This window comes from Equus przewalskii, chromosome 17 (assembly GCF_037783145.1).
Source record: "Equus przewalskii isolate Varuska chromosome 17, EquPr2, whole genome shotgun sequence".
Lineage (NCBI taxonomy): Eukaryota > Metazoa > Chordata > Mammalia > Perissodactyla > Equidae > Equus > Equus przewalskii.
This window is the reverse complement of record NC_091847.1, coordinates 50,177,565-50,202,791: the sequence shown is the minus strand read 5'-3', so window position 1 is coordinate 50,202,791 and position 25,227 is coordinate 50,177,565. Positions and strand designations below refer to the sequence as shown.

The 25,227-nt window shown below is 35.4% G+C and overlaps 1 protein-coding gene across 9 annotated transcripts in view; it reads left to right on the top strand.

Moving 5' to 3' along the window:
* METTL8 (methyltransferase 8, tRNA N3-cytidine) overlaps positions 1-25,227 on the top strand; it is a 194,631-nt gene that overhangs the window by 36,642 nt on the left and 132,762 nt on the right. For all 9 annotated transcript variants that reach the window (XR_011528410.1, XR_011528409.1, XM_070580131.1 and 6 more), the window contains 3 exons: positions 13,031-13,122; positions 22,420-22,790; positions 25,006-25,055. Coding sequence is in view for 7 of the 9 variants with exons in the window: in XM_070580131.1 (XP_070436232.1) it covers positions 13,031-13,122; positions 22,420-22,790; positions 25,006-25,055 (513 nt within the window). In the remaining 2 variants the exon portion in view is untranslated. The remainder of the gene's footprint in view (positions 1-13,030; positions 13,123-22,419; positions 22,791-25,005; positions 25,056-25,227) is intronic.

Genomic DNA, 25,227 nt, shown 5'->3' with positions numbered 1-25,227 from the left:
TCTGCTTATAATTATACTTTTAATTATACTTAGTGCGTTTATCAGTTTTGGGGGGCACTGACATGAAACTATATTCAGAATGCTTTTGAGAAATGGCCAAGATATCTGTCTATACTGAGCAGCTTATACAGTTACTTGGAAAAATCTCTCCATATTCCACGCTGTTCCTGGTTTAAGTATGTAGGCACTTTTCAGGGGATCTCTGAAATTTATAAGGAAGCAGTAAACACTTATATTATCATATAACTAAATCAGCCAGGCCAGTGGCTTTCAAGCTTCTTGGCATGATCCACAATAAGAAGTACCATTTACATCATGGACCAGTGCATGTACATATAACGTATACACATATATGAAACAGGAACAAAAGTTTTCTGCAGTTTTACCATGTGAGACATGCACTGATATTTTTCATTTACTCTATTCTACTGTTTCTGTTTCTTTCTCTTTTTAAGTGTTGATTAGACTAACTAAGTTGATTTCACAGTTCACTAAAAGGTTCGTGGCCTTTAGTTTAAAAAATACTAACCTAAGCCATTATCTATAGAGCCAAGGTAGGACCTGTATGTTGCCATGTGACTTTCTACTCTGTAATCCATTTAAATAACAGAGTGTTTCCAGAATCCCAATAGAGTTCAGATATCAAGAATTCTTTCTTATTATTTACTGTGAATTTTCTTTATATAATCATTGTATTTATTGTCTGATTCCTCTTGCCCTGTTTCATACATGGTTCTTTAATACAGTTAATAAGTATTTTCTTTGTCTGTCTTGATTATGACATTTGTCATGAGAGGCAGTCTAGTCTAGATGTTGAGAGCACAGACTGATTAATTGTCTAAACTTGGGAAATTACTTAATCTCTCTGTGCCTCAGTTTCCTCATCTCTGAAATGGGATAATAATAGTAATATCTACCTCATAAAGTTGTTGTGAGGATTAAATTAGGTATATAATATAAAGTGTATACAACTTAGTAAATAAGCAACACATCAGAATTAACTATTCTATTATTATTATTACCATTTCCTGACATGTAGTTTAGTTAATTATGTATCTATTTTCATTATTAGATTGTATGATTCTTCAGAGGAGAGCTTAGTTTATGCCTGTTTCATAGCTAAATATTCCCAATAGGTAGGCACCCAATAAGTATGTTTGAATAAGTGAATCAATATAGAGAATTATAACATCCAGTTCAAGTCTACTAGAAGTTTATAGCTAAACTGAGAGTTAATATAGTGGCTAAATATGGGCTTTAGAATCCAAAAAGATCTGAGTTTAAATTCTGACTCTACCCCTTTCCACCTATGTGAACTTGAGCAAGTACCTTCATGGAGTGTTATGAGTGTTAAAAGAGATAAATATAGAGAACTCTTCGTAGTAGTAGTAAGTTCTCACTAAATGGCATCATTCTTATTAGTAGTAGTAGATGGAAGATTGAGATTTATACCAATGAACAAATAAACAATGTAGAGGAGTATGCAAGGTCGTATAGTGAAGACAGTGACGACCACAGGACTTCAGAATAGGAAGAGATTCCTGAGATGAGAATGGAAGAAAAGTCAGTAAGACTTCATAAAGCAGGTAGGATTTAACCTGGGCTCTGAAGGATGAGGAGGGTTGAATAGTGAAAACCAGTTGTTCTATACAAGTGGTAGCATGAGCAAAGATCTGCATTTGAGAATATGTGAGGTATATTCCAAAACAAGCAAATAGAACAGTCCGGTCAGAAGAGAGGTTTTATATTTTGAAACTGGGTCAGCGAGTGGTGTGACAAAAGAAGAATTTTAGGAGACTTAATCTGGCTCTGTTGTTCAGGATACTTAAAGTGAGCCATTATAGAACATGAAGTGATATCTTTTATCCCCAGCATTTTTCGTTTGTTGACATACACCCATCGCTGGCCTAGGTTCTGTGGCATACTCGAGAGGACTAGGAGATGATCACCACTCTGAAGGAGCTCTAGTCTATTTCACAAAGAAGCCTGAGCCTTCCAGGTAAAGACGATGGGATAAAACTGAAAAACCAAGTACTCCTTCTGTAATAAAATGAATAAGAAATAATAAAAGCAAGCAAAAACTATACCAACAGCAACCCAAAAAGTCCATAAACATGCAAAATTAGTGACCAAGGAAAGAAACGGTAGATGCATGTGTGGCTCAGAGTGGCTCCTAACCCCACCTTCATCCCTCAGAAGCAGAGCTAGGGAAAGAAAGCCAGCTGAGAAAGCATCGCTAATACTCCTTAGGCAGTCCTGGCAGAGGGTGAGAAAGAACCCTTGAAAATAAATGTTCTTACCTATTGCAGCAGAATTTGAGATCTCGGCAGAGCAGGGAAAATTGAGGGAACTATCCAAAGCCCAAGGGAAATCCTCCTAGAAGTAGGACAGTCCTAACTAGGTAAGTGAAACCTACCATAGGACTTAATGAATCTCAAAAAAAAAGCAGATCCTTATAAAGGCTGCCCACTGCCCTGTGGAGTTCTCCCCCTCCCTCCTGCTACCTCTGACACCCTCAGGTTACAGAAAAGTGGAGAAAATACATTATACCCAGCCTTCAAATGAGCTCACAGGGAAAGATAAACAGGTCCCTGAGTAAGGTTGGGTGTCAAGAGAATTTATCTGCAGAAAAACAGAAAGGAAAGGTAGAAGGAGGGAGAAAGAACTTAACACACATTATGGATTAGTTTGCATTTTCCAATATTTTATGTCAAGGGAATCACAATATGTACTGTCTTTCTTGTCTGGCCTCTTTCACTAAGCATAATTATTTTTAGATTTATCCATCTTGTTGCATGTACCAATAGTTTGTTCATTTTTATTGCTGATAAAAGACTCTTAATCAGAATATATGAAAAGCTCTCAGGGGCAGGCCCCAAGGCCGAGTGGTTAAGTTCGTGTGCTCCGCTTCAGCGGCCCAGGGTTTCGCCAGTTCGGATCCTGGGCGCGGACATGGCACCGCTCATCAGGCCATGCTGAGGCGGCGTCCAACATAGTGCAACCAGAGGCACTCACAACTAGAATACATAACTATGTACAGGGGAGGTTTGGGGAGAAGAAGAGGAAGGAAAGAAAAAAAAAGATTGGCAACAGATGTTAGCTCAGGTGCCAAAAAAGCTCTCAAAATTCAGTAAACAAACAACTCAATAAAAATGGGCAAAATATTTGAACAGACGCTTCACCTAAGAAGACACAGATGATAAGCACATGAAAAAATGCTCAACATCCCTAGTCATTAGGGAAGTGCAGATTAAAGTCACAGTGAAATACCATGACATACTTATTAGAATAGCTAAAATTCAAAATACTGACCATACCAAGCGTAATGAAGAGGTAGAGGAACTGGAACTTTCATATACTGCTGATGGGAATATAAAATGGTATAACCACTTTGGAAAACAGCTTGGCAATTTCTTAAAAATTAAATATATACCTATTATATGATTCAGCCATTCCTAGATATTTGCCCAAGAGAAAAGAAAACATATGTCCATACAAATACTTAAATATGATTGTTCATAGCAGCTTTATTTCTATTAGCCAAATTTGGAAACAACCCAAACGTCCATCAACAAGTAAATGGATAAACAAATAGTGGTATATCTATATAATGGCATACTACTCAGTAATAAAAATTAATGAACTGTTGATACACACAACTATTAATGAATTTCACAATAATTATGCTGAGTGAAAGAAGCTGTAAAGAGTATATACTGTACTCTTACTGTACTGTACTAGAGAATGTAAACTAATCTATAGAGACAGCAGATGGGAGTGGGTGAGAAGGGGAGTTGGAACGAGGAATTACAAAGGGGCACAAGGAAACTTTTGAAGGTAATGGACATATTCATTATCTCAATTGTCGTGATGGTTTCACGAGTGTCTATATATGTCAGCACTTACCAAATTGTGCACTTGAAATATGTGCAGTTTACTGTATGTCAGTAACACCTCAATAAAGCCATTAAAAAATGTGGTTGCATCTATACATTGGAAAATAATGTAGCAGTTAATAAAAATGAGATCTATGTATACTGATATCAAGAGATGGCTATGGTATGTCATTAAACAAAAATTAAACAAAAAGAGCAAGTTGCAGAAAACTATCTCTAGTATGGCCTCTATTTTTTAAGGAATTCTTGTACATCTGGTACATGTATAATCATGTGTTTGTTCTCATAGAGAGAGAGAAAAGTCTGGAAAGGTCCACATCATACTGATAACAGTGTTTATATCAGGGATGAGCATGGGGATGAGAGGTTGGGTAGAGATGAGAATATATTTTATGTGCATTAATATTATTTGAATTTTAATTTTTTAATAAAAAATGAATGCCTCCCATGTACCTATTCCCGTCTTATCTACTTGTTAAGTTCTTTATTCTTTAATAACCACTGACAACTCCTTGTCTTCTCAACAATTTTGAGTTCTATCAAATCTTCTTTATCTCTGCATCCCCAATTCACAGCCCAGTACCTCATAGATATAGGTTCTCAATAAATGTTTAATGAGGGAAGTGGGTATTGGTTTCTTCTAGCAGCTGTGACCTCTATTCCATTGTGTGCAAAAGTGAGAAGACACTGGTTCTTTCTGTGTTTGTTTCTTTTGTAAGTCACTCATTCCTAAGTAAGAAACTGATTTACTAATAAAAATAATCAACTGAAATATTTATTACAGCTGAGAAGTGGTTAGCCAGGAGTCAGAATTATAAATTAGGATTGATAGTAGAAAAGATTTAATTGAAGTTAAATTATTAGCTGATATACCTTAAAGTTATGTTATAATCCAATGTTACTGCAACAAAAAAAAGTTATTAGCTGATATACCTATAACAACTATATTTCATCCATTCTGAGACTCACATTTTTTTCACTGATTAATATCTCTGAAATTATGATATTTCTTACAATTGATGGCATCCTACAATTGTAATTGGAAATGTTTCTTTTCTTTCTTACTGGTGCAGAAAATAATAGTATCTTAGATTTGGTGCAATAGGATAATTATAATTTCAAAGTACTTAATCTTAATTGTACACTGTTTTGAGAACTTTTAGTCTTATTTTGCTAATACAAAAACTGAGAGACAGAAAATTTAAATGATTTTCCACTGCCATACATCAAGGTTAACATTTGAGTATTTGTTATATTATTAGAAAAGCATGAAAACCTTTTGTTATATGGATAGATGGACAACAGACGTAGAAAGTTGATCCGAGAAGAAGTACATGTGAGCATATGGGAAAATATACAACAGTAAAAGAAATACAAATTAAAACAATATGGTGCCTTTTTGTATCGATTAAAACAGCACCAAAAAAGAAAGACAGAAAGAAATTTAAGATAACATCTAATCCTGGTAGAACTGTAAATTAATACAACTGTTTGGTTATCTTTCTGTTTATTTTTTATCTCATCTCTTCTTTTATTCTCTCTACTGGCTTTTTAGCTATCCATCTTTGCATTATTTTTTAGATGTTATTCTAGAGCAATAGTTTCAAACATTTTGGTCTCAAAACCCCTTCATACTCTTAAACCCTTTATATTCTTTATACTCATTGAGGGCCCCAAAGACCTTTTGTTATGTGGATTATATCCATTAATATGTTCCATATTAGAAATTAAAACCGAAACATTAACAATATTAATTCATTTTAAAACAACAATAATAAACCCATTACATGTTAACATAAATTACATATTTTAATGAAAATATCTATGTTCCCCAAAAATGTAGTGCAAAGGGTGGCATTATTTTAAATATTTGCAGGTCTCTTTAATGTCTGGCTTAGTGGAAAAAGCTGAGTTTTCATATCTGTTTCTTCATTCGATCTGTCGTGATATGTTGTTTAGGATGAATTACATGAAGGAAATTTGGCCTCACACAGATAGGTACTTGTAAAGGAGAGGAGTTTTTTAATAGTCTTTTAAGATAAGTGTAGGTATTTTTCTTGATATTACACTAAATCTCAGCAATGGTAGTTTCTTAGTTGCAATATGGAATATGAAACCATATCAATGAACTTTTGGTATTCTGCTATATTATAATCCATTGGTACTCCTTGTACATTGAATAGATCTTTTACCCATGCATCATTTTATTACATCGTGCATGCATGCTTTGGAAAAATTTTGTTCCCTGTTTTATGTAGATCTTCCAAATGTTGACACATTTCATTATACAATATTTAAAATTCGTATTTGTTAATATCACCACTATTCTCATCAGGAAAGCCTCTAAGTATTGGGAAGCTGTCAAACTCATGGTTGTGGATACCAGTTTTCCAAAATTTTAATTTTGCCTGAAAGCACAAATACTGTTGTTTTTCTTAGGGTGATAGGCTCATTTTGCTTACTTTTAAGATATGCCGAATACCCACGTCTGAGTAACTTTAGTTTGTGTACGGTTACTCTTTCAAGTAAAAATAGCATTCCATGAAAAAAAGCAGATAGTTTAGTTCAGAATGCGAACATTCGTGCAAGAGCTTTTAGCAAATCGGGTGCCATACTGTAGCATGCAGCAGAAGTGCTTTATGTGTGCTTCTCATTTGTCACATAGGATATTAAAAATATGTGTACCCAAGGGTAAATATTTTATAAAATAATTTTTACTGCTTCATCAAGTACATTCTTCAGTGAATTGAAATTTTTTTAAAACAAAAATTAGTATATTCATTACCACCAACTGGATGGTTTTATAGAATCAATGACTACTAATACATTTTAGTGTTACAGCTTTGTTTCATACTAAGGCAGCTGCAGTTTTGCCCACTATTGTTTTCATACCATCAGTGCAAATATCAACACGGTGAAAAAGGCAAATAATGATATTGTTATGAAAATAGTTTTGGCTTTTTGGGTAACCTGAAAGGGTAGACCACACTTTGAGAACCACAGTTCTAAAGGGTACAATTGCTTCCTCAACTTAATACAGTCTGCTTAGAATTAATATTGTACCACATAATATAAAATATAAGAACCTTACAATATGATTCCACTTATTCCTCCAATGTTTATTGTATTGTTGCTATATAATTTACTTCTATATGTGTTATAAGCTCTATAATTCATTGTTATTATTTTTGCTATATATAGATAGTAATTTTTTTAAGGAATTAAGAAAGAGTAAAAAACAGTTGTCCTTTGTAATTACCTATATATTTACCACTTCTGGTCTCTTTATTCTACTCCATAGATCTGAATTTCTATCTGGTACCATTTTCCTTTAGCCCAAAGAAATTTCTTTAGCATTTCTTATAGTGTAGATTCTGCTGGTAACAAATTCTTTCAAATTTTGTTCATCTGAAAATGTCTTTATTTTTAAATTTTGAAAGATATTTTCACTGCTTATAGAATTCTAGATTGACAGATTTTTTTTCTTTCAGCATTTTAAATATGTCATTCCTTTGTGTTCTGGTCTCCATTTTTTCTGAAGAGAAGTCAGTTGCCATTTGTATTGCATTTCCCCTGCATATAATAGCTCCTTTTGAGATTTCTTTTTATCTTGGTTTTTAGCAGTTTTCTGTGCTTTTGTCTTGCCTGGGGTTTGCTCTACTTCTAGATTTATTGGTTGCTTTTTTTAAAATCAAAATTTCTTCAGTTTTTTCATAATCATTCTCTATTTCTGAGACTTCAATATGTGTTTCTTAGATTAATTTGTATTATCCCATAGGTTACCAAAACTTGTACATTTTTTTCCCAATCTTTTTTCTCTCGGTTCTTCAGTTGGAATAATTTCTATACCTTTAAGTCTTTAAGTTGACTGACTCTTTATTTCTGCATTGTCCATAAGCTGTTAAGCCTACCCAATTAATTTTTTATTTCAGATATTGTATATGGATTAGTTCTAGAATTTCCTCTTAATAGTTCCCATTTGTATCCCAGGGTGTACCCATGTATTCATTCATTCTGTCCATATTTTCCTTTAGATCTTTGAATATATTTTTTAAAGCTGTTTTAAACTTCTTGTGTACTAATTACAACATTTGAGTTTTCTCAAAGTCTGTATTTATTGTCAGCCTTTTCTCTTGATTAGGATCATATTTTCCTGCTTCTTCACGTGCTAATAGTTTTGATTGTATGGTGGACGTTTTGGTTGATATTTTGTATGGAATCTGGATTATGCTGTCTTTCTTTAAATGTGTTGAATTTTTTCTAACAAGTGGTTAAATTACTGCCAAATCTTGGTCAGGTCAGATTTAATTTTAAGTGTTGTTAGAGTGAGACTGTTTTGGTATTGTCTTAAATTTAGTGTGGTTCTTATTCCTATAGCGTGGTATTTTGGGGTGTTAATTGAATACCTGATGTATTCATAGAGGTCTCTCCCGTCTGGCTTAGCCAGAACTCCAATGCCTTGTAGCACTGCACTGCCTATGTCCAGTTAGTTCTGTTTTCTTCACCATCACCCCCAAGAATCCTTTCCACTAGACCCAGTGGAGTCTGTGCTGTGAGTGACCAGCCAACACCAGCTAAAAACCCTAGGAAAACTCTCTTGCAGACTTCAGGGGCTCTCCCTTCTGTCCAGCTACTTCTTCTTCAGTATTCTGCTACACAAAGTCTCACCACCTCAGCAACTCTGAACTCTAATCTCTGCCTTCTCAGTCCATAAAAACTACCACTCAGTGAGACAGCCAGTCTCTGCTTGGGCTCTGCCTCTGCACCACAGTCTAGAATGTGTCCCAGACAGAAAGCTAGGGTGAATATGGGGATCGACCTTTGGTGTTTCTCTTTTCTTAAGGATCACAGTCCTGCACTGTCTGAAGTGTAGTCCAATGCTTAAAAAAATAGTTGCTTCATGTGTTTTATCCAATTTTATCATTGTTTATGGCAGGAGGGCAAGCCCATTACCAGGTACTCTGTCATGGCCAAAATCTTAAGACCTATACAGCAGTTTTAAGTCATAATTATGAAGATTTTGTAGCTATATAGAAAAATGTGTGTGTTTGTGTGTATGTGGGGGTGTGTGAGTGGGTGGGTATACACAAATATAGGAGGATAACTTGAAAAATTAAGAACTGTTAATCTATTAGGATATTTAAATGACAGGTAAGACTTTTCTTTTTAAATTTTTCTGTTATTGTAATTATAACTATGTAAGAAATATGACTTGTTGTGGAATTAAAGATTATTGAAATAATTTTAAGCTGAAACTAATAAACTCCATTTCTTCCTTTTACCTAAGAATAAATATTTTATTGTTAATTCACTAGTCACTTAATATATTTGTTAAATTTGTCTTTAAATTTTGTTCTATAATGAGATTTTACGTACATAATAAATGACAGACAGGAAAATGTTCTATACACATAGCTTACACTGGGTGCTTTGGTTTATATCTGATTGTTAAAAATTACAATAGCACCACATTCAGCAGAATTTTCTATAGGTAGGATCCTCAAAAATATTAGTACTCAAGCTAAACAACAGTGGGGAGGTGTGTGTGTGCATGTGTATGTTTTAATTTTTCCAAACCAAACCAAGTGTACAATTATATAGACTGTTATTGTCGTCAGCTTAAAGCTAAAGCAAGGAATCATCATTCAATTGTACTATACATGTAGAGGAATAGGAAATACACACACATACATACATGTACACATATAAACTGATGTCATGGGAATTATGACTACCACAAAATTATAAGACTAATTCTCCCAGCCATATTGTGAAAATTTCTTAGACAAAACTCCTGGGTCAGCCCTGTGGCCTAGTGGTTAAGTTCAGCATGTGCCTCTTCAGTGGCCTGGGTTCACTTCCCAGGCATGGACCTATACCACTCATCAACGGCCATGCTGTGGTGGCGACCCACATACAAAATAGAGGAAGATGAACACAGATGTTAGCTCGGGGTTAATCTTCCTCCAGCAAAAAGAGGAAGATTAGCAACACATGTTAGCTCAGGGTGAATCTTCCTCAGCAAAACAACAAAAAACAACAAACTCCTATCTTTTATTTTTGAGATTTTTTTTTTTCTCAAATTCAAGTTTTCAGGAAAAATGTTCAATATATTCTGTATTTTCTGCTTAATTCTCTTTTTTACTTTTTTCGTTTTTAAGAAAGCATATCTTCCCTTTTCTTATTATAAGTATTGCTGGGTTTTCCCACAAAGCGGATGATATAAAGTTTTAATGACCATTGTTATGTCTTAAACATATAGTAGTGTTTTTATGTAGTTTCTTAAAAAATTATTTCTAGTTGAAGCAGCTTTACAATATTAAGGAAATTTTAAGACAATTCTCTCTTAATTTCACTATTCTCACATAATTGTTTTTATTTCACCCAATGTGTATATAATTTTCTATAATTGTGATTATAATTTATGTATAATTTTGGGGTCTGCTGTTTTAACCTCAGGTTATTTCATAAACATTTTTCCATGTTGTTACATAACCTTCATATTTATCATTTTAAATGTCTGTGTAACATTCCTTTGAGTTACCATAATTTTTTTTATTACCCAGTCACTGAGGTTGTTTCCAATATTTAACTATATTATATTTGGTATTCCAGTGAAGATCATTGTACAGATACTTCTCTGTCCAGAACTTCTCTGTTCTTGTGAGTTACTTCATTACAATGAATTCCCAGAAGTACAATTCATAGGTCAAACAGTGTGAACCATTTTTTTCCTTGGGTGGTGGTGGTGGTTGTTGTCACATACCTGATTATTTTCAGTTTGTTTGTTAGTTAGTTAATTCTGTGCTGAAATTTTATTGCAATTGTATTTATTGCTTATAAACCTGAATGATTCTTATTACTATCTGTTGGGTTTTGGTATACACGAATCAGACTTTTCTAATATAAAGAACTGCCATAAAGCAGCAGGTCGGCAGGAAGTCCCCATAAATACAATAGGAGCATTTTATAGGTTCGCTGGGGATTCTATAACTGTACAGTGGAAAATCTGTTCTGCAGCAGCTTAGGGTATAATATTCCCCTCACTTAGCAGTTAAGAAAATGAAGCAACATAAAGAACAGTGTAAGGAAGTTAGAGCAATTTAAGAATAACTAAATCTATTAAATGCTCAGGAAGAAGCAAGTTAAACTAACAGTTTAAAACAAATGCTTAAAGCTAAAGACCACATAAACTCTCATTGTCTCGGAGCTTCATTCTTTACAGGCAAATGGATTGTTTTATTTTCTTATATGTTATGGAAATTCATAGATGAGAAACTTGTCCGCGGTCTTAATAATACTGTTTTTTCAGTAAGTGACTGTTGCCTGTAATGTCATAACTTTCATGTAATAATATTCTCTCTATATTTATATGTACAGAATGTAAAGTATGGTTGCCAGCTCCAAGTTATATATGTGATTGCTCACGTATATTAAAATGAGTCAAAACAAAATTCTGTTCTAATCTCATTCTTTAAAGCAAGTGACAAAGCTGCTTAATGATTATTTGGGTTGTAAATGATTAGGTTTTATTTGAAATAATGGTGGTTAAATTTTCACCTGTGAAACTGTGATTTTTACATTATCATTTGCTTTTCCTGGGGACTTCAGTATGCCAGTTTTAATCCTTCTTAAAAGAAAGCAGTTTCTCACCTTTCAATGGTGGTATTTTTAGCCAGGTCACTGGAATATACTCTCTCATATCTGATTGCATAAACATGACTTAAAATAGTACCAAGCTTAGCATCATTCCACCCAAACCAACTTCTTATTCTCTGATTGTTACCCTGACTTTCCATGCTACCCAGTTTTAAGACCTTGAAATCATTCCTGACTCTTCTTCTTCTCTCCCCAACGTGTCGTTAATCTCCAGGTCATAACTACAGTTTTTTCACCGTGTCTCCCCTTCTAGTCTTCCTTTCTGTTTTCCATGTCACCACCATAATCCTGGAAAACTCGTTACTCCTAGATCACTGCAACAGTCTTCTAATTGGTCTCCCTTGCTCCAGTCCCTGCCCCTTCACTGTGTCTTGCACACATCTAAACTGTTCACTTTTAAGATCCTCTGAAATCTGCCCATTACCCAGCTCCTAACTTCATTGGCAATTTCCTAAGAGAAGCAATAAAAGTGGATTTTTTCATTGTTTCTTGTATAAGCTGTCCACATTCCCAGTTTCACAGACATCTCAGTTAATGTTTATCAGTCACCATAGTGATGCACCTCAAGAATTTTATAATTTACCCCTTTCCTATCAGTGAGATAGCTACAAATACCATGTGATAATAATGTTAGAGATTTTTCTTACAGTTATCAATGAGCTATATGGAACTTGAATTTGGGGTATGTGATTTCTTTATTGTTTAGAAAAATGGTTTATTTCAGGAAATTACATTTCTCACTTATAGTTTTACCTGTTGCAAAAAAAGAAATGCAAGCTTTGTTAAAACAAAACAAAACAAAATCACCTTTTTTGTATAAAGATCTCGCTTCTATTCCAAGAAAGACATTTTTGTGGCAGAAAATAACGTCTTCTCATATAGGGAAAGTAAATTCTGAAACTAAAAATTCTTAAAGAAAATGCCAGCTCTTAGAAAGGTGACCCTTTTATATGCTTTATAATCTGTCATTTAAATGTAAATGAATCCACTTACAGAAATTAAGGCAGCTAATAAGAAAAATCTAAAGTTACTTAAAAAACTGTACAAAATATTTTAAAGCATATCTCTTTGACAGGAAAGTATTAGAATACAAATATTATAAGAGGAGCATTTAAAAACTGTTAAAGAATGCCCTATTCATAAATTAACAAAAAGACAAATTTAACCTTAGAGTAAAATACAGTAAACCATACCAGCATCCAAATAATCGTGCACCATAGTGCTCCTAGGACATTACTTCAGCAATCATTTCTAAAATGTGGCTGCAGCTTGCAACACAACCAGATTTAAGCAGGACCATGGGAGTTCCACAGTTGTACTAGCATTGTTAGAGGCAACATCTGATGCAAAATATATTTATTCGACATGGAATTCATTTGTCTTTGACTCATCTAGAGTGAAAGATGTATCCCGTCACCTTTTTCTGCCTTCTTCAATTACAAAGCATGTTTTACAATCTTTTTATTTTTCGATAGGGATCACATGCAATGGTCAAAAGAAGAAGAAGCAGCAGCCAGAAAAGAAGTTGAGGAAAACTCAGCTGTGAGAGTCCTTCTGGAAGAGCAAGGTAGGCAACTACATGGTGCAGCTCCCGGAGCCTGACTTTTCTGTTTGACCTTCCACTGATTCAGTTCACACCATAGTCTCTTTTCTTCCTAGTTGTAGCATTACTTTGAAAGTTCTTAGCTTCTACCTATCCACTTGGTTCATTTGGGAGAATTCCCAGTTATTCTAGTGTTGTAGGACCAAAGTTAATGACATAAATTCTGTATTCACCCTTTATTTGCTCTTTTAGTATCCATATTATTGCTTTTTCTGGAAGATACACACACACGGGTGGCATTTCAAACAAGATATGAATACATAACTTTACAATTTTCCTCTTGTTATGCATCCTTTAGAATGCTGTTGTGCATTTCACTTGCTAGGTATGTTCCACAAATTCAAAAACATTGAGTGAAGAAGGTAAAATCATATCAAAATGTTGCTGGTCTTTTAGGATAAAGATAAAGTTTCAATAAGGCTTTAAGATACTTTTCTTGGAAGCCTTTGATATTTAGAGTTTAATTTAGGTAAGGCCTTGCCAACCTTCAAAAATGGCTTCTAAAAAATTGGCCCATGCTACTCTCACAAAAACAGAAGATAACAAGTGTTGGTGAGGATGTGGAGAAATGGAACCCTTGTGCACTTTTGGTAGAATTGTAAAATGGTGCAACCTCTAAGGAAAACAGTATTGAAGCTCCTCAAAAAATTAAAAATGGAACTACCATATGATCTAGGAATCCCACCTCTAGATATATAGCAAAAAGAATTGAAAGCAGAGTGTTGAAGAGATATTTGCATATGCATGTTCATAGCAACAGAATTCACAATAGGAAAAGGTGGGAATAACTCAAATGTCCATTGATGGATAAATGGATAAACAAAATGTAGGATATGCATACAATGGAAGATTATTCAGCCTTAAAAAGGAAGGAAACCATGTCACATGCTATAATCTGGATGAACCTTGTAGACATTATGTTAAGTGAAATAGGCTAGTCACAAAAAGGCAAATACTATATGATTCCATTTATATGAAGTATCTAAAGGAGTCAAATGCATTGAAACAGAAAGTAGAATGGTGTTACCAGGGCCTAGGGGAAGCGGGGAACAGAGTTGTTTAAGGGTATAGAGTTTCAGATTTTCAAGGTGAGAAGGTTCTAGACATCTGTTTCACAACATTATGAATATACTTAACACTACTGGACTGTACACTTAAAAATGGTTAAGATGGTAAATTTTATGAGTTTTTTACCACAATTTTTTAAAAAGCACACTAAAAAAAATTTGGCCTATGTCCTTCTCACTGCACTGCTGGGAACCCACAGACACTTTTTTTTTTTGAGGAAGATTAGCCCTGAGCTAACTGGTGCCAATCCTCCTCTTTTCACTGAGGAAGACTGGCCCTGAGCTAACACCCGTGCCCATCTTCCTCTACTTTATACGTGGGACACCTACCTCAGCACGGCTTGCCAAGCAGTGCCATGTCCACACCCGGGATCCAAACCGGCAAACCAAGGGCCGCCAAAACAGAATGTGCACACTTAACCGCTGCGCCACCAGGCCAGCCCCAACCTGTAGACACTTTGACAAACCCCTGCACTTTCTAGATAGGAATTTCTACCTTATTTTTCTTAAAATTATTTCTCCTTTAAAAAAGGTTTATTCTTTTTTCTTTTTTAAAAAAATAGTTTATTGAAGTACCAAATACACACAGAAATTGAGACAACTCGTAAATGAATTCTGACAAACCTTAATGAATTTTCTCAAGAGCCAACTCAAGAGACAGAATGTTACTAGTAACCCAGAAACTTCCTCATGCTCCATCGTGATTACAATACTTCCCCCAACCCTTCGGACCCCACAAAGAGCAACCACTTTTCTGGCTTCTAATACCATAGATTAGAACAGCTTGGTTCTGGTCATCAACATTTCTCCGTCCCTCTTGTAGCATTATCAGTACCCCTTAGATGGAGCAAGTGTCAGCAAACTCTGGCCATTAGCGAAATCCAGCCCACTGCCTGTTTTTGTAAATAAAGTTTTATTGGAACTCATACGTACTCATTTGTTTACATATAGTCTATGGCTGCTTTTGAGCTTACGTCTACAGAGTTGAATAGTTGCAACAGAAACTGTATGTAGCCCACAAAGGCCGCTTAGTATCTAGCCCTTTACAGAAAATATTTGCCAACCTCTGAGCTAGAATTTTCAGGACAGATTGATCAGCTGTCCTGAAACGCCCCAGGGAAAGATGTTTGCTTTCCTCTGTGCAAGCTAAGCATAATGCAAATCAGTAATCCCACTGGTAGTTAACTGTTGTTCTGGTGACTTTAGTCTAAAGGCTAAAGACTTTAGGCTAAAGTTTGAGGCAAAGGTAGCTGTGGAAACTGCGCTAATGAAACAGCCGTCATTAGCTGCCCTTAACCAGTGAAGTGGGCAGTGCTGCTCTATCTTATCCCTGGGCATCGTTGATAACCTGTCTTATCCTCTGGCATCATTTGCTGTTCCTTAGGGCTAGTTCTCCTTCCTTATCCTAAGGATGAATGTATCCTGGAGGGAGGACAGGAAAGAAGAGCACCTGATCCACAATGGAACCATTCTATTTTTATGAGCTCCAGCCATGCAGTCCCAGAGTGGGCTATGGCCAGGGAGTGTTGGGGTTGGATTTGAGGGTGCATACCAGTGGCAATTCTGCTTACAAATCAGCCAACATTGCATTCCTTTGCAGGAACTCTGTCACACTATTTCTGAGGAAGTATAATTTTGCTTCTTTGCCAGCAGCTGCACAGACATATTTTCCACATTACTCAAGCTTCTGCTAGTGGCCACCTGGACGTGACAGAAAGAGTCAAGCCTAAACCGAATTAAAGTTATCAGTCATCTTAATTCGTTTCCAGGAAGTTAAAAATTATCCACAGTATATTACCTGATAATATAAAAAAACAAGAATGTTTTTCACACTTTTTTGAATATTTCTGTTTAGAAGATAAATAGATGAGCAGTGCTGATAACGTTCCCTTTAAGTGCTCTGTACGTGGCTGCCTATTTTGGCCTATTTATGTTAACAATGAACTTGAGTGAAGCTAATGAGAAGGTTATTTTAGGGCCTTGGAAACCGCAGTAAAGGAAAATGACGGTTCCCACAGAACCATAGTGTGACTGAAATAGAAAGGTGGTGACTGGCCTCTCTCTATAGAAGCAGGAAAAGCAGGCTGGAGAGGACTGATGTTACTGCTTTGAAGCGTTTGGTTTGCTTATTAGCATGTCCAGTCTCTTTCTGAGCAAGTTTTCTTGCTGCTATGGACAAAGAACAAAAGGTTCCATTTTAAAATGGCTCAAAGTGATTGAGGTTTCCGCTGGGCCCCTCTGCGTCCCCCTGTAACACTACTCAGTGAGGTGGGCTTCGTACGTCAGGGAACTGCTGCAAGGAGAGGAACACACAATGAGGGTGACCGTTTGTTCACACTTAAGCAAGGTTGTGCAGAGCAGCAGCTGAGGCTGCTGTGAGGGTGGCGAAGAAAGAAAACTTTTGTCCTGAGGACCTGTGTTGAGTGACAGGACATTACAGTGACAGTAAATACCTATCCAGCCACCCAATCCAGTCTCACCAGGGCTTATAGACCTGCTAGTCTGCGGAAGCCCTAGGTGAGCCTTCTAATTTGGTATTTAATGTCTCTGATGAATATGGGTCAAGGTGAATAGATTCATTTAAAAGCTCTACTCCCAAACTTTGTGAAAACCCAAAGGAAGCTCTGACCTGGTTCTTCTCCCAGTGCCTCTGTTAACCACTGTCTCTTCTTATCTAGGAGAGTCCTAAGTCTTTGAAAGAGCTAGTTTTCTCCCATCAGAAACATTTCATTTGCAGATTATTATACAGCATGAGCACTGTTTATTGATCTTATCTCACTTATTTTAATGCCCCTGGAAGGAAATACTCGTTTTTCTCCCATGCTGGCCAACTCTCCAGCACATTTCTTTTGGTCTCTGTGTGTGCCATTCTCTCCTGTCACTCCCATTTCCCATTTCTCACCTATTGTCTCAGCTGTTGGTGAGAACTGAAGTCAGGAAACACCCTCACAGTTCTGACAATAAGAACTTATCCATCACAAATAATACAGTCTCTTGCTGTGGGATGGTTGTCGTTTCATTTCTGTGATTAAAATGTATAGCATCCAGGCTCTAATTAGCAATATTCCTTTCAGTTAGATGTCCAGATTAATGATTTTTAATTCCACATTTCCTTGTAGTAATTTCTTTTAAATTTTATTATAGCTCATATTTCTTTTAAAAGCAGGTTAATTCAGAGAAATGAGAAAGATACATTTGGCAGTTTTTGAGTTAACATGATTATAGTTTATAATTTCCTAAAAACATCTCCAGTGTGTTATATCTCAGCTGGTTATTTAGCAAATGTAATGGGTTTTTTAAACTTAATAACAAGAGCAGCTGCTGTTTTTACTTAAAATATCCTTGTAAATAACTGCCTATCTAGGGTGAGTTATCTATGTCAAGCAAAATAGTAAAAGAATCTCACTTTACCTTACCTTGTGAATTCTTTACCCCCGAGCGTGTCCTATGTGAGGAAAAATAAAGTAGCTAAAAGTTTCGTGTGCTGATAAATTTAGGGTACTTGTTTATAAGTCAGCTTTGGTTGTTTAAAATTTCATGCAGTGCTCTTGGAAATATACTTTCCATTTCATAACTTCAAGAATTTTCCTTTATTAGACAATGAACTTTATCAGTGATGTGGAAATTTCCAACTTTGAGAGCTCAGGTATTTGTGTAATTGATGTGCAAAAATAACTTTAAATTGCTTTTTTTTACATTGCAACTTAGAATAAATTTTCATAATTCATATTCATTGTATCATATATGTCAGATACATAAATGGTTTAATTCAATTTCTTAGTTGTGATATTCAGGGTGATTCAGGGTGAATTCTGAATATGTGAGTATAGTTAGTGTGTCACATTCCTTCTTGCCCTCAGCAGTATTGAATTTAGTAGGTGAATAATTGAGAAGTTGTTTCATCTGGCTGTGGTTAAACAGATCACTACATCTTTTTTACTGCCATTGGCATGGAGCAATTAATTCTGAATCAGCAACCCAGGAAAGTGAAAGGAAAAAATGATCCTCCAAGAAAAATTGATCATTAATATACCTGTTTAGAAGGTCAATTGGACAAGATGAAGACAGGGCTGATTTCCCCACACTATATTCTTTTATCATTATTGGCCTGAACTTGAGATGAATTAACAGCAAGTTGAAACTAAATTTTTCACTCATGGTCAGAAAAATAGCTCTTCCAATTCCTCTGTTATCACAGATACTCTTGCAGTTCAGGAAATTAAATTATCCACTGAAGGTGTTTATGTTGTCTCATAACTATAATGATGAGTTGATTGACCTTCCGTAGGGTCTCAGAAGTTGTCACACATTGCTGGGAACTGTGGAGTTGCCAGCGTTGATTGAAGATTCTGCTGAAAGCACAGCTTTAAAAAGCAAAAAAAAAGTTCCCGCCCATTAGCCTTTAACCCAGCCCATCCCAGCCCATCCCAGGAGCTCTTTCTCTGTTCTGTTTCTATCCCACAAACCAGCCTATTCTCTTAGAGCTTTTTCTTTTTTGAGGAGGATTGTCCCTGAGCTAACATCTGTGCCAGGCTTCCTCTATTTTGTATGTGAGACACCGCCTCAGCATGGCTTCATGTGTGATCTGTAGTTTGGTGCCCAGGATCAGAACCCACAAACCCTGGTCTGCTGAAGCAGAGGGTGGAAACTTAACCACTATGCCACCTGGCTAGCCCGCACTTAGAACATTTTGTGTTCCCATTGCTCATTGTAATTTCTTCATACAACCTTGCCTGGTTTATATAATTCAAAGAATAGGGTTTAATTATGTATTTTTGATCTGTTTATATGGAGATTCACTTCCATCAGCAATATTTTTACAATCTACTTATATAAGTCATGCTGAGGTTTTAATGTCAACTTGATGCTTCCTAATAAGAGGAAAGTACAGAACTAGAGAAACAGAGATTATTTTAAGAAATATTTTGGAGTGGGTTAATATTGATTTTGTGTTAGGAAGGCAAGGTAGTATAATGGTTAAGAGCATGATCTCTAAAGTCCAATAGACTTGGTGCAGGTGACTGGCTCAGCTCCTTCTGGCTGAGTAAGCTTGGCGAAATTTTTTATTCCCTCTGACCTTGAATTTCTTTGTCTGTAAATTGGAATAATAATACGTCTATCTGAAAGATATCATTAGGATTAAATCGGAAAAAATCCAAGTAAAGCATTTGACATAGTGCCTGGCACATAATGAACACTCAGTATGTGCTATTATTGTTATTTTTAATGTTATTGTTTTGGTATAATGATTTATGTCATTGTTTGGCTTTTTCCTCCTAATTCCGGAGTGGGAAATACTTGAAAAAGGCTTGAAAGTGTATATATTAGCAGACCTTGACCATCGTCTTCTAATAGTAATCAGATCCTTTTTAAAGATTGCAGAGGCTAGGGTGGAATTTAGGTCTTGACATATTTGGTATCTGAACCCGATTCCAGTCACCTCAGTGCAGATTCATTTTCTTTATAATCTGTAGAAATTAAAATAGTAGTACAGGCTCCTATTTATGACAGCAATCTGAGCCAGGATTTTGTAGTTTGTAGAAGTGATACTGTTTAACGTTCTCCATAATTTCATGGGGTTTAATAGGTTTACTAGGAAAGTACGTAGACGTTTTAGAGTTTAAACAGATGTTAGAGATACTCTAATTCAACCTGTCATCAAATGAGGAAACTGTAGGCAAGTTTAATGAAGAATTCAACTAAGATTTCTTATCTTTGTGTAAAATGTAAATAAAACTTTGCAAAAGAAAGAACTAGCTAATAATCATTAAGTTGTTACCATCACTCCAAATTTTCATCTGATTGTTATAAATAAATAAGAAATATATTTTAGAGTTGCAATCAGTGTATAGACCATTCTGTGTGAATGTTTTCTCTTAATATTATCCTTTCAATTTTAATTATTAATATGGTTACTCTCTTTTGGGCTGCATGGTTTGCTTGGTCATTCCTATGTTGTTGGGTATTTGAGTTATTTCCCACTTTTTCCTATTATAAATAGCACTGCTATGAACATCTTTTCTTTCAAGTTATTCCCCTGCTGTCTACCCCCCTCCAATTAATTCCTAGGGTAATATTCCTGCAAATTAATCAAAGTAATGTATTACATTCTAGTTACTGATAGCTTTGAACTCACTTCACAAATACCTCGCTATTGCAACTCAGATACTAGAGGTTTGACTAAATGTAGGTCTTCTTAGGTAGTTGCTTTTATTAAGCAGAAAAATCTTTTTACCAGCATAGAGTGAGCTACAAAGAGAATTTTTAAGGGAAAAGGAAGAAGAGAAGGTGTGAGAAGACCCGGGGGAAATTTGACAGTTTCCTAATTCCTCCTGAGTCTGATTTTCAGAATGTTGTTTTGTTTTCTTATACAGCATATCAGGTACACTCGAGTTTTTAAAAGCAGAGATAGAACTATTTTAAAGATAAATATATAACATTTTTGGATTAACCATAAATAGGCTTCTGTCCATTAGTGCAGATATGAGCATGTTTTAGTCTTCAACATCACATAATTCTTTTGTTACAGAGATCTACTTTCATTTCTCAGACCTTAAATACAGATTTGAGTTTCTGTCTTTATAACAGTCCTGCTGCCAGATACAATTCAGCTTTGATGGGAAGGAAGTCTTGTGGCCAGATGGGTGGAGATCCATGATACAAGGCCATAAAGATAAAAATGGAAAGAAAAGGAAAACTAAAGGGCTTCAAGACAGGGCTCTGTAACAAAGAGGAACCTGACTATAGGCAGTGCTCGTTCTGAAGACAGGGGCTTCTTTAAAGTTATGAAAGGAATGAGTCCATTATTTTTATTTTTAGTTTAGTTTAATTTATTTTTGGAATAGATAGTAATTTCACACAGATCAAAATTCAAAGGAAAATTCTTCCTCAAACCCAGGTCTCTCCCCCAGCTACTCAGTTCCCCTCTTACAGGCAACCAGTATTACTAATTATGTGATTGTCCTTCCAGAAATGTTCTGTACAGATGCAAGTAAATATGTGTCTAAACATACACGTATGTTTCTGTATATGCACGCATGTGTATTCTGTTTCTTCTTGTTCTAACAAATGGTTGCATCATATACATACTGTTCTACACTTTGCTTTTTTGCCTAACATTAAATCTTGGAAATTATTCTGTATCAATAGAAGGTTTCTTATTCTTTGAAACACTTTAAAAATGTCACGTGTCCTCATTGGGTGAAAATAATTCTTAACCCAAGGATTGGGCCTAGGGATTAGGCCTGGTACATAATAGTATCCAAGAAATGTTTGTTGAATGAATGAAGGAGTGAGGGAATTAATTATCTTATTAATTTAAGGTACAAATAGAAAGAAGCAAAAAGCTAAGAACTACCTGAAGCTCCGAGACTGTTGACCTAATCCTGACCCTGGGACCCAGGGAAATCTAAGGGATGACATCACAAAATGTACATCTCTTTTAAAGAGGCATCGGAAACTCTCTTTAAGGCTTCATCATACTAGGAGATGGCAATAGGAAGAGATGCCTCTGGAGGTGGGGGAAGAATGGAGTTACAGGATGGCCCCTAGACTCCCAGAGTCGGGATATGTGGTCCTGGTTTTGCTGTGACAGAGCTCTGGGACCTGGAAGAAGTGGGTTCATCTCTCTGTGCTGTCCTTTCTTCAAAAGCAAAACAAGGCAGTTGGAGTAGATTATTTCAGTGGAACATTCTCACTCTAAGATTATGTCATTTATAATTTTGCAATTTCCTGTCTGATTACCAATGTGTTGAAACTGCATTTACAGAGACAAAAAATGAAGTGTCCTTTCTCTAAGATAATATAGAGCCTTACAGGTTATTGGTAAAAATGTGATTATTAAGATTCCAAGATTAGACTGTAGAAAGTAATTTGCAACAATTATATTCCTTACAGAAATTTATTGGCCAAACTATTAAGACAGAAGCAGATTTATGGGGGTAGGACTAAATACCCCACACATTGACACATTTTGAGGGAATTAATATTACGTAGTTTTGGCCTTTAATAAGTAAAAGAAAAAAAATCAGGCAAATAAAATTTACTATAATATTAAAGCTATTCGATAATAAACATAATTGTTATAAATGATAATATATTTAACAATAATTATTAAATATAGTTAGTTATTAAAATAGTAACTAATAGTAAATATAATTCATAGTAAAATAAATCTTTTTTCTCTTTATTTTAGTTAAGTATGAAAGCGAAGCTAGTAAATATTGGGACACGTTTTACAAGATTCATAAGAATAAGTTTTTCAAGGATCGTAATTGGCTGTTGAGGGAATTTCCTGAAATTCTTCCAGTTGATCAAAAAACTGAAAAGAAGATGAAAGAATTATCAAGGGATCACATAAAAACTAATGCTGCAAATTGTTTTTCAAGAATGCACTGCCCTAGTCTGCCTGAATTAAAAAGTCATTACAAGAAAAGTTCTAGCTCGTCAGATGGACAAAGCAAAGCAGTGTCTGATTTTTCCAACCTGGACTCGGAAGAACACAGAAAAGGACCTCTGAAGGCGGACTTGTTTCCTGGTAGCAATGCCACTTTCAGAATCCTAGAGGTACGGTACTGCAGGGCCAAGACAGGAGGTGGCAAATCACTTTAAAATGTGCATTCCATATCACGTTATGAACTATCCAGATTTTTTTAGGGGGAAAATGATCAAATCTAACTAAATAAATGTAAATAAGTCTAACTAACTAAATAAATCTAACTAAATAGATAAATGTTCAGTATACTTTTGTGCATAAAAAATATTTAAGGAAACTCATCTTTAATCGGGCAGATTTTAAGTTTATAGTTTTATTTTTTTTTCAATTTGTCTTTTGGTGGTTTTTTTTAAAGATTCTCCTTGAGCTAACGTCTGTTGTCTATCTTCGTCTTTTTTTTTTCTTCTCCCCAAAGTCCCCCAGTACATAGTTGTATATTCTAGTTGTAGGTCCTTCTGGTTCTGCTATGTGGGGCGCCACCTCAGCATGGCCTGATGAGCAGTGCCAGGTCTGCGCCCAGGATCTGAACCAGTCAAACCCTGGGCCACCAAAGCAGACCACAGATTTAACCACTCGGCCACCGGGCCAGCCCCTGTCTTTTTTAATTTCTGACTTGAAGCCAGTTTTAAATACCAATAAAGTTTTGATCCTAATTTCTCTCTTTTTCTGTTATTACCCCCTTTTAGGTGAAATAGAAATAAAGTGAGATATATAATTTGCTTTAATCTGGTATAGACCTTGATTTTCTATTTTGAAAAATAAGCGTTTTCCTTCTGATTATAAAGGAGTATATTTGATTACAGAGATTTTGCTAAGGAGTAGGTGAGAGAAATAAAATTATCTACAATCCCACAAACAAGGAATTTAAACACTTTAACATTTTACTGACTTTTTTCTCCTTTTTGTTTATATTGTTTTATATAGTTCAGCTATACTGTACCTGTATTTGGGGGTTTTGCTTTGTTTCTATTTAATATTATATCCTAAGCAGTTTTCTCTATCTTTAAAATTTTTCTGTAACATTTTCACTGCTGCAAAATATTTTACTATGGGGAGTATAGTAATTCTACTTATCTATTTTCATACAACTGGGCATTTAAATTGTTTTCAGGTTTTCTACAGCAAACATCTTTGGGTATAGACTTTTCTGCACTTTCTTTTATTATCTTGGGTTAGATTTACTAGTTCATAACTTATAAAAAATTTTTTATTTTAAAGATTTTATTTTTCCTTTTTCTCCCCAAAGCCCCCTGGTACATAGTTGTATATTTTTAGTTGTGGGTCCTTCTAGTTGTGGCATTTGGGATGCTGCCTCAGCATAGCCTGATGAGCGGTACCATGTCTGCACCCAGGATTGGAACTGGCAAAACCCTGGGCCACTGAAGCAGAGCACACAAACTTAACCACTCGGCCATGGGGCCGGACCCTAAAAATTTTTAATATTCTTAAAATGTGTTGACAAATTATTTTCTAAGAAACTGTACTAACACCAATTCGCAGCAGTGGAGATCTGTTTCATCACATTCTCATTGGTTGGAATATTCTTATTTTAGTGCTTTCTGCTTTGTTAGACAAAAATTATACCTTGTTTTATTTATTTATTTTTTTGGTGAGGAAGATTGGCCCTGAGCTAACATCCATTGCCAATCTTCCTCTTTTTTTTTGGCTTGAGGAAGATTGTCCATGAGCTAACATCTGTGCCGATCTTCCTCTATTTTGTATATGGGACCCTGCCACAGCATGGCTTGATGAGCAATGTGTAGGTCTGTGCTGGAGGTAAAGGGCTGGGGAGCGGTGGGGACAGGGAATCCAAACATGTGGACCCTGGGCCACTGAGGCTGAACGTGAACACTTAACTACTACACCACTGGCCTGAGGGCCCCCCCTTGTTTTAATTTGCATTTCTTTGATTATTAAATAGGTCACATAGTTCTTCAAATGTTTAGAAGCCATCTGTACTTTTGTGTTCTGTTTATTTTCTTTGCTTATTTATCTGTTGTTTTTTAAAATTAGCTGTGCCCTTTATCATATTTATTGCAAATGTTTTTTTTTCACAGTGTGTGGTCACCTTTTAATTTGGTTTGTTTTGGGGTTTAGTGTGTAAAATTTTAGATATTTTCATAGTCAAATTTCTCAGTATTATTCTTGTCCTTTTGGCTTGAGAAAACTCTCCTATACCCAGAGATGCAGTAAATTTTTTCTACTTTTTTTTTTAAATAAAAAATCTGATGTTGGTGAGGAAAATTTAACCTTGTTTTTGATATTTGTTTATTCTTTTGATTTTAGGTTGGCTGTGGTGCTGGAAATAGTGTTTTTCCAATTCTGAACACTTTGCAGTGAGTTTTAGAGTTTTCTCTTACAAAATTTTACATATGTATGGGATGTTGGGAAATTCTGGAAAAATGTTGTCATGTATATGCCATAGTGTTCTTGTTCCCATATGAACAATAACTAAAGCAAATTTCAAAAGAAGTGTCTTAGTCTTAGTGGCTAATTTCATGTGAACTT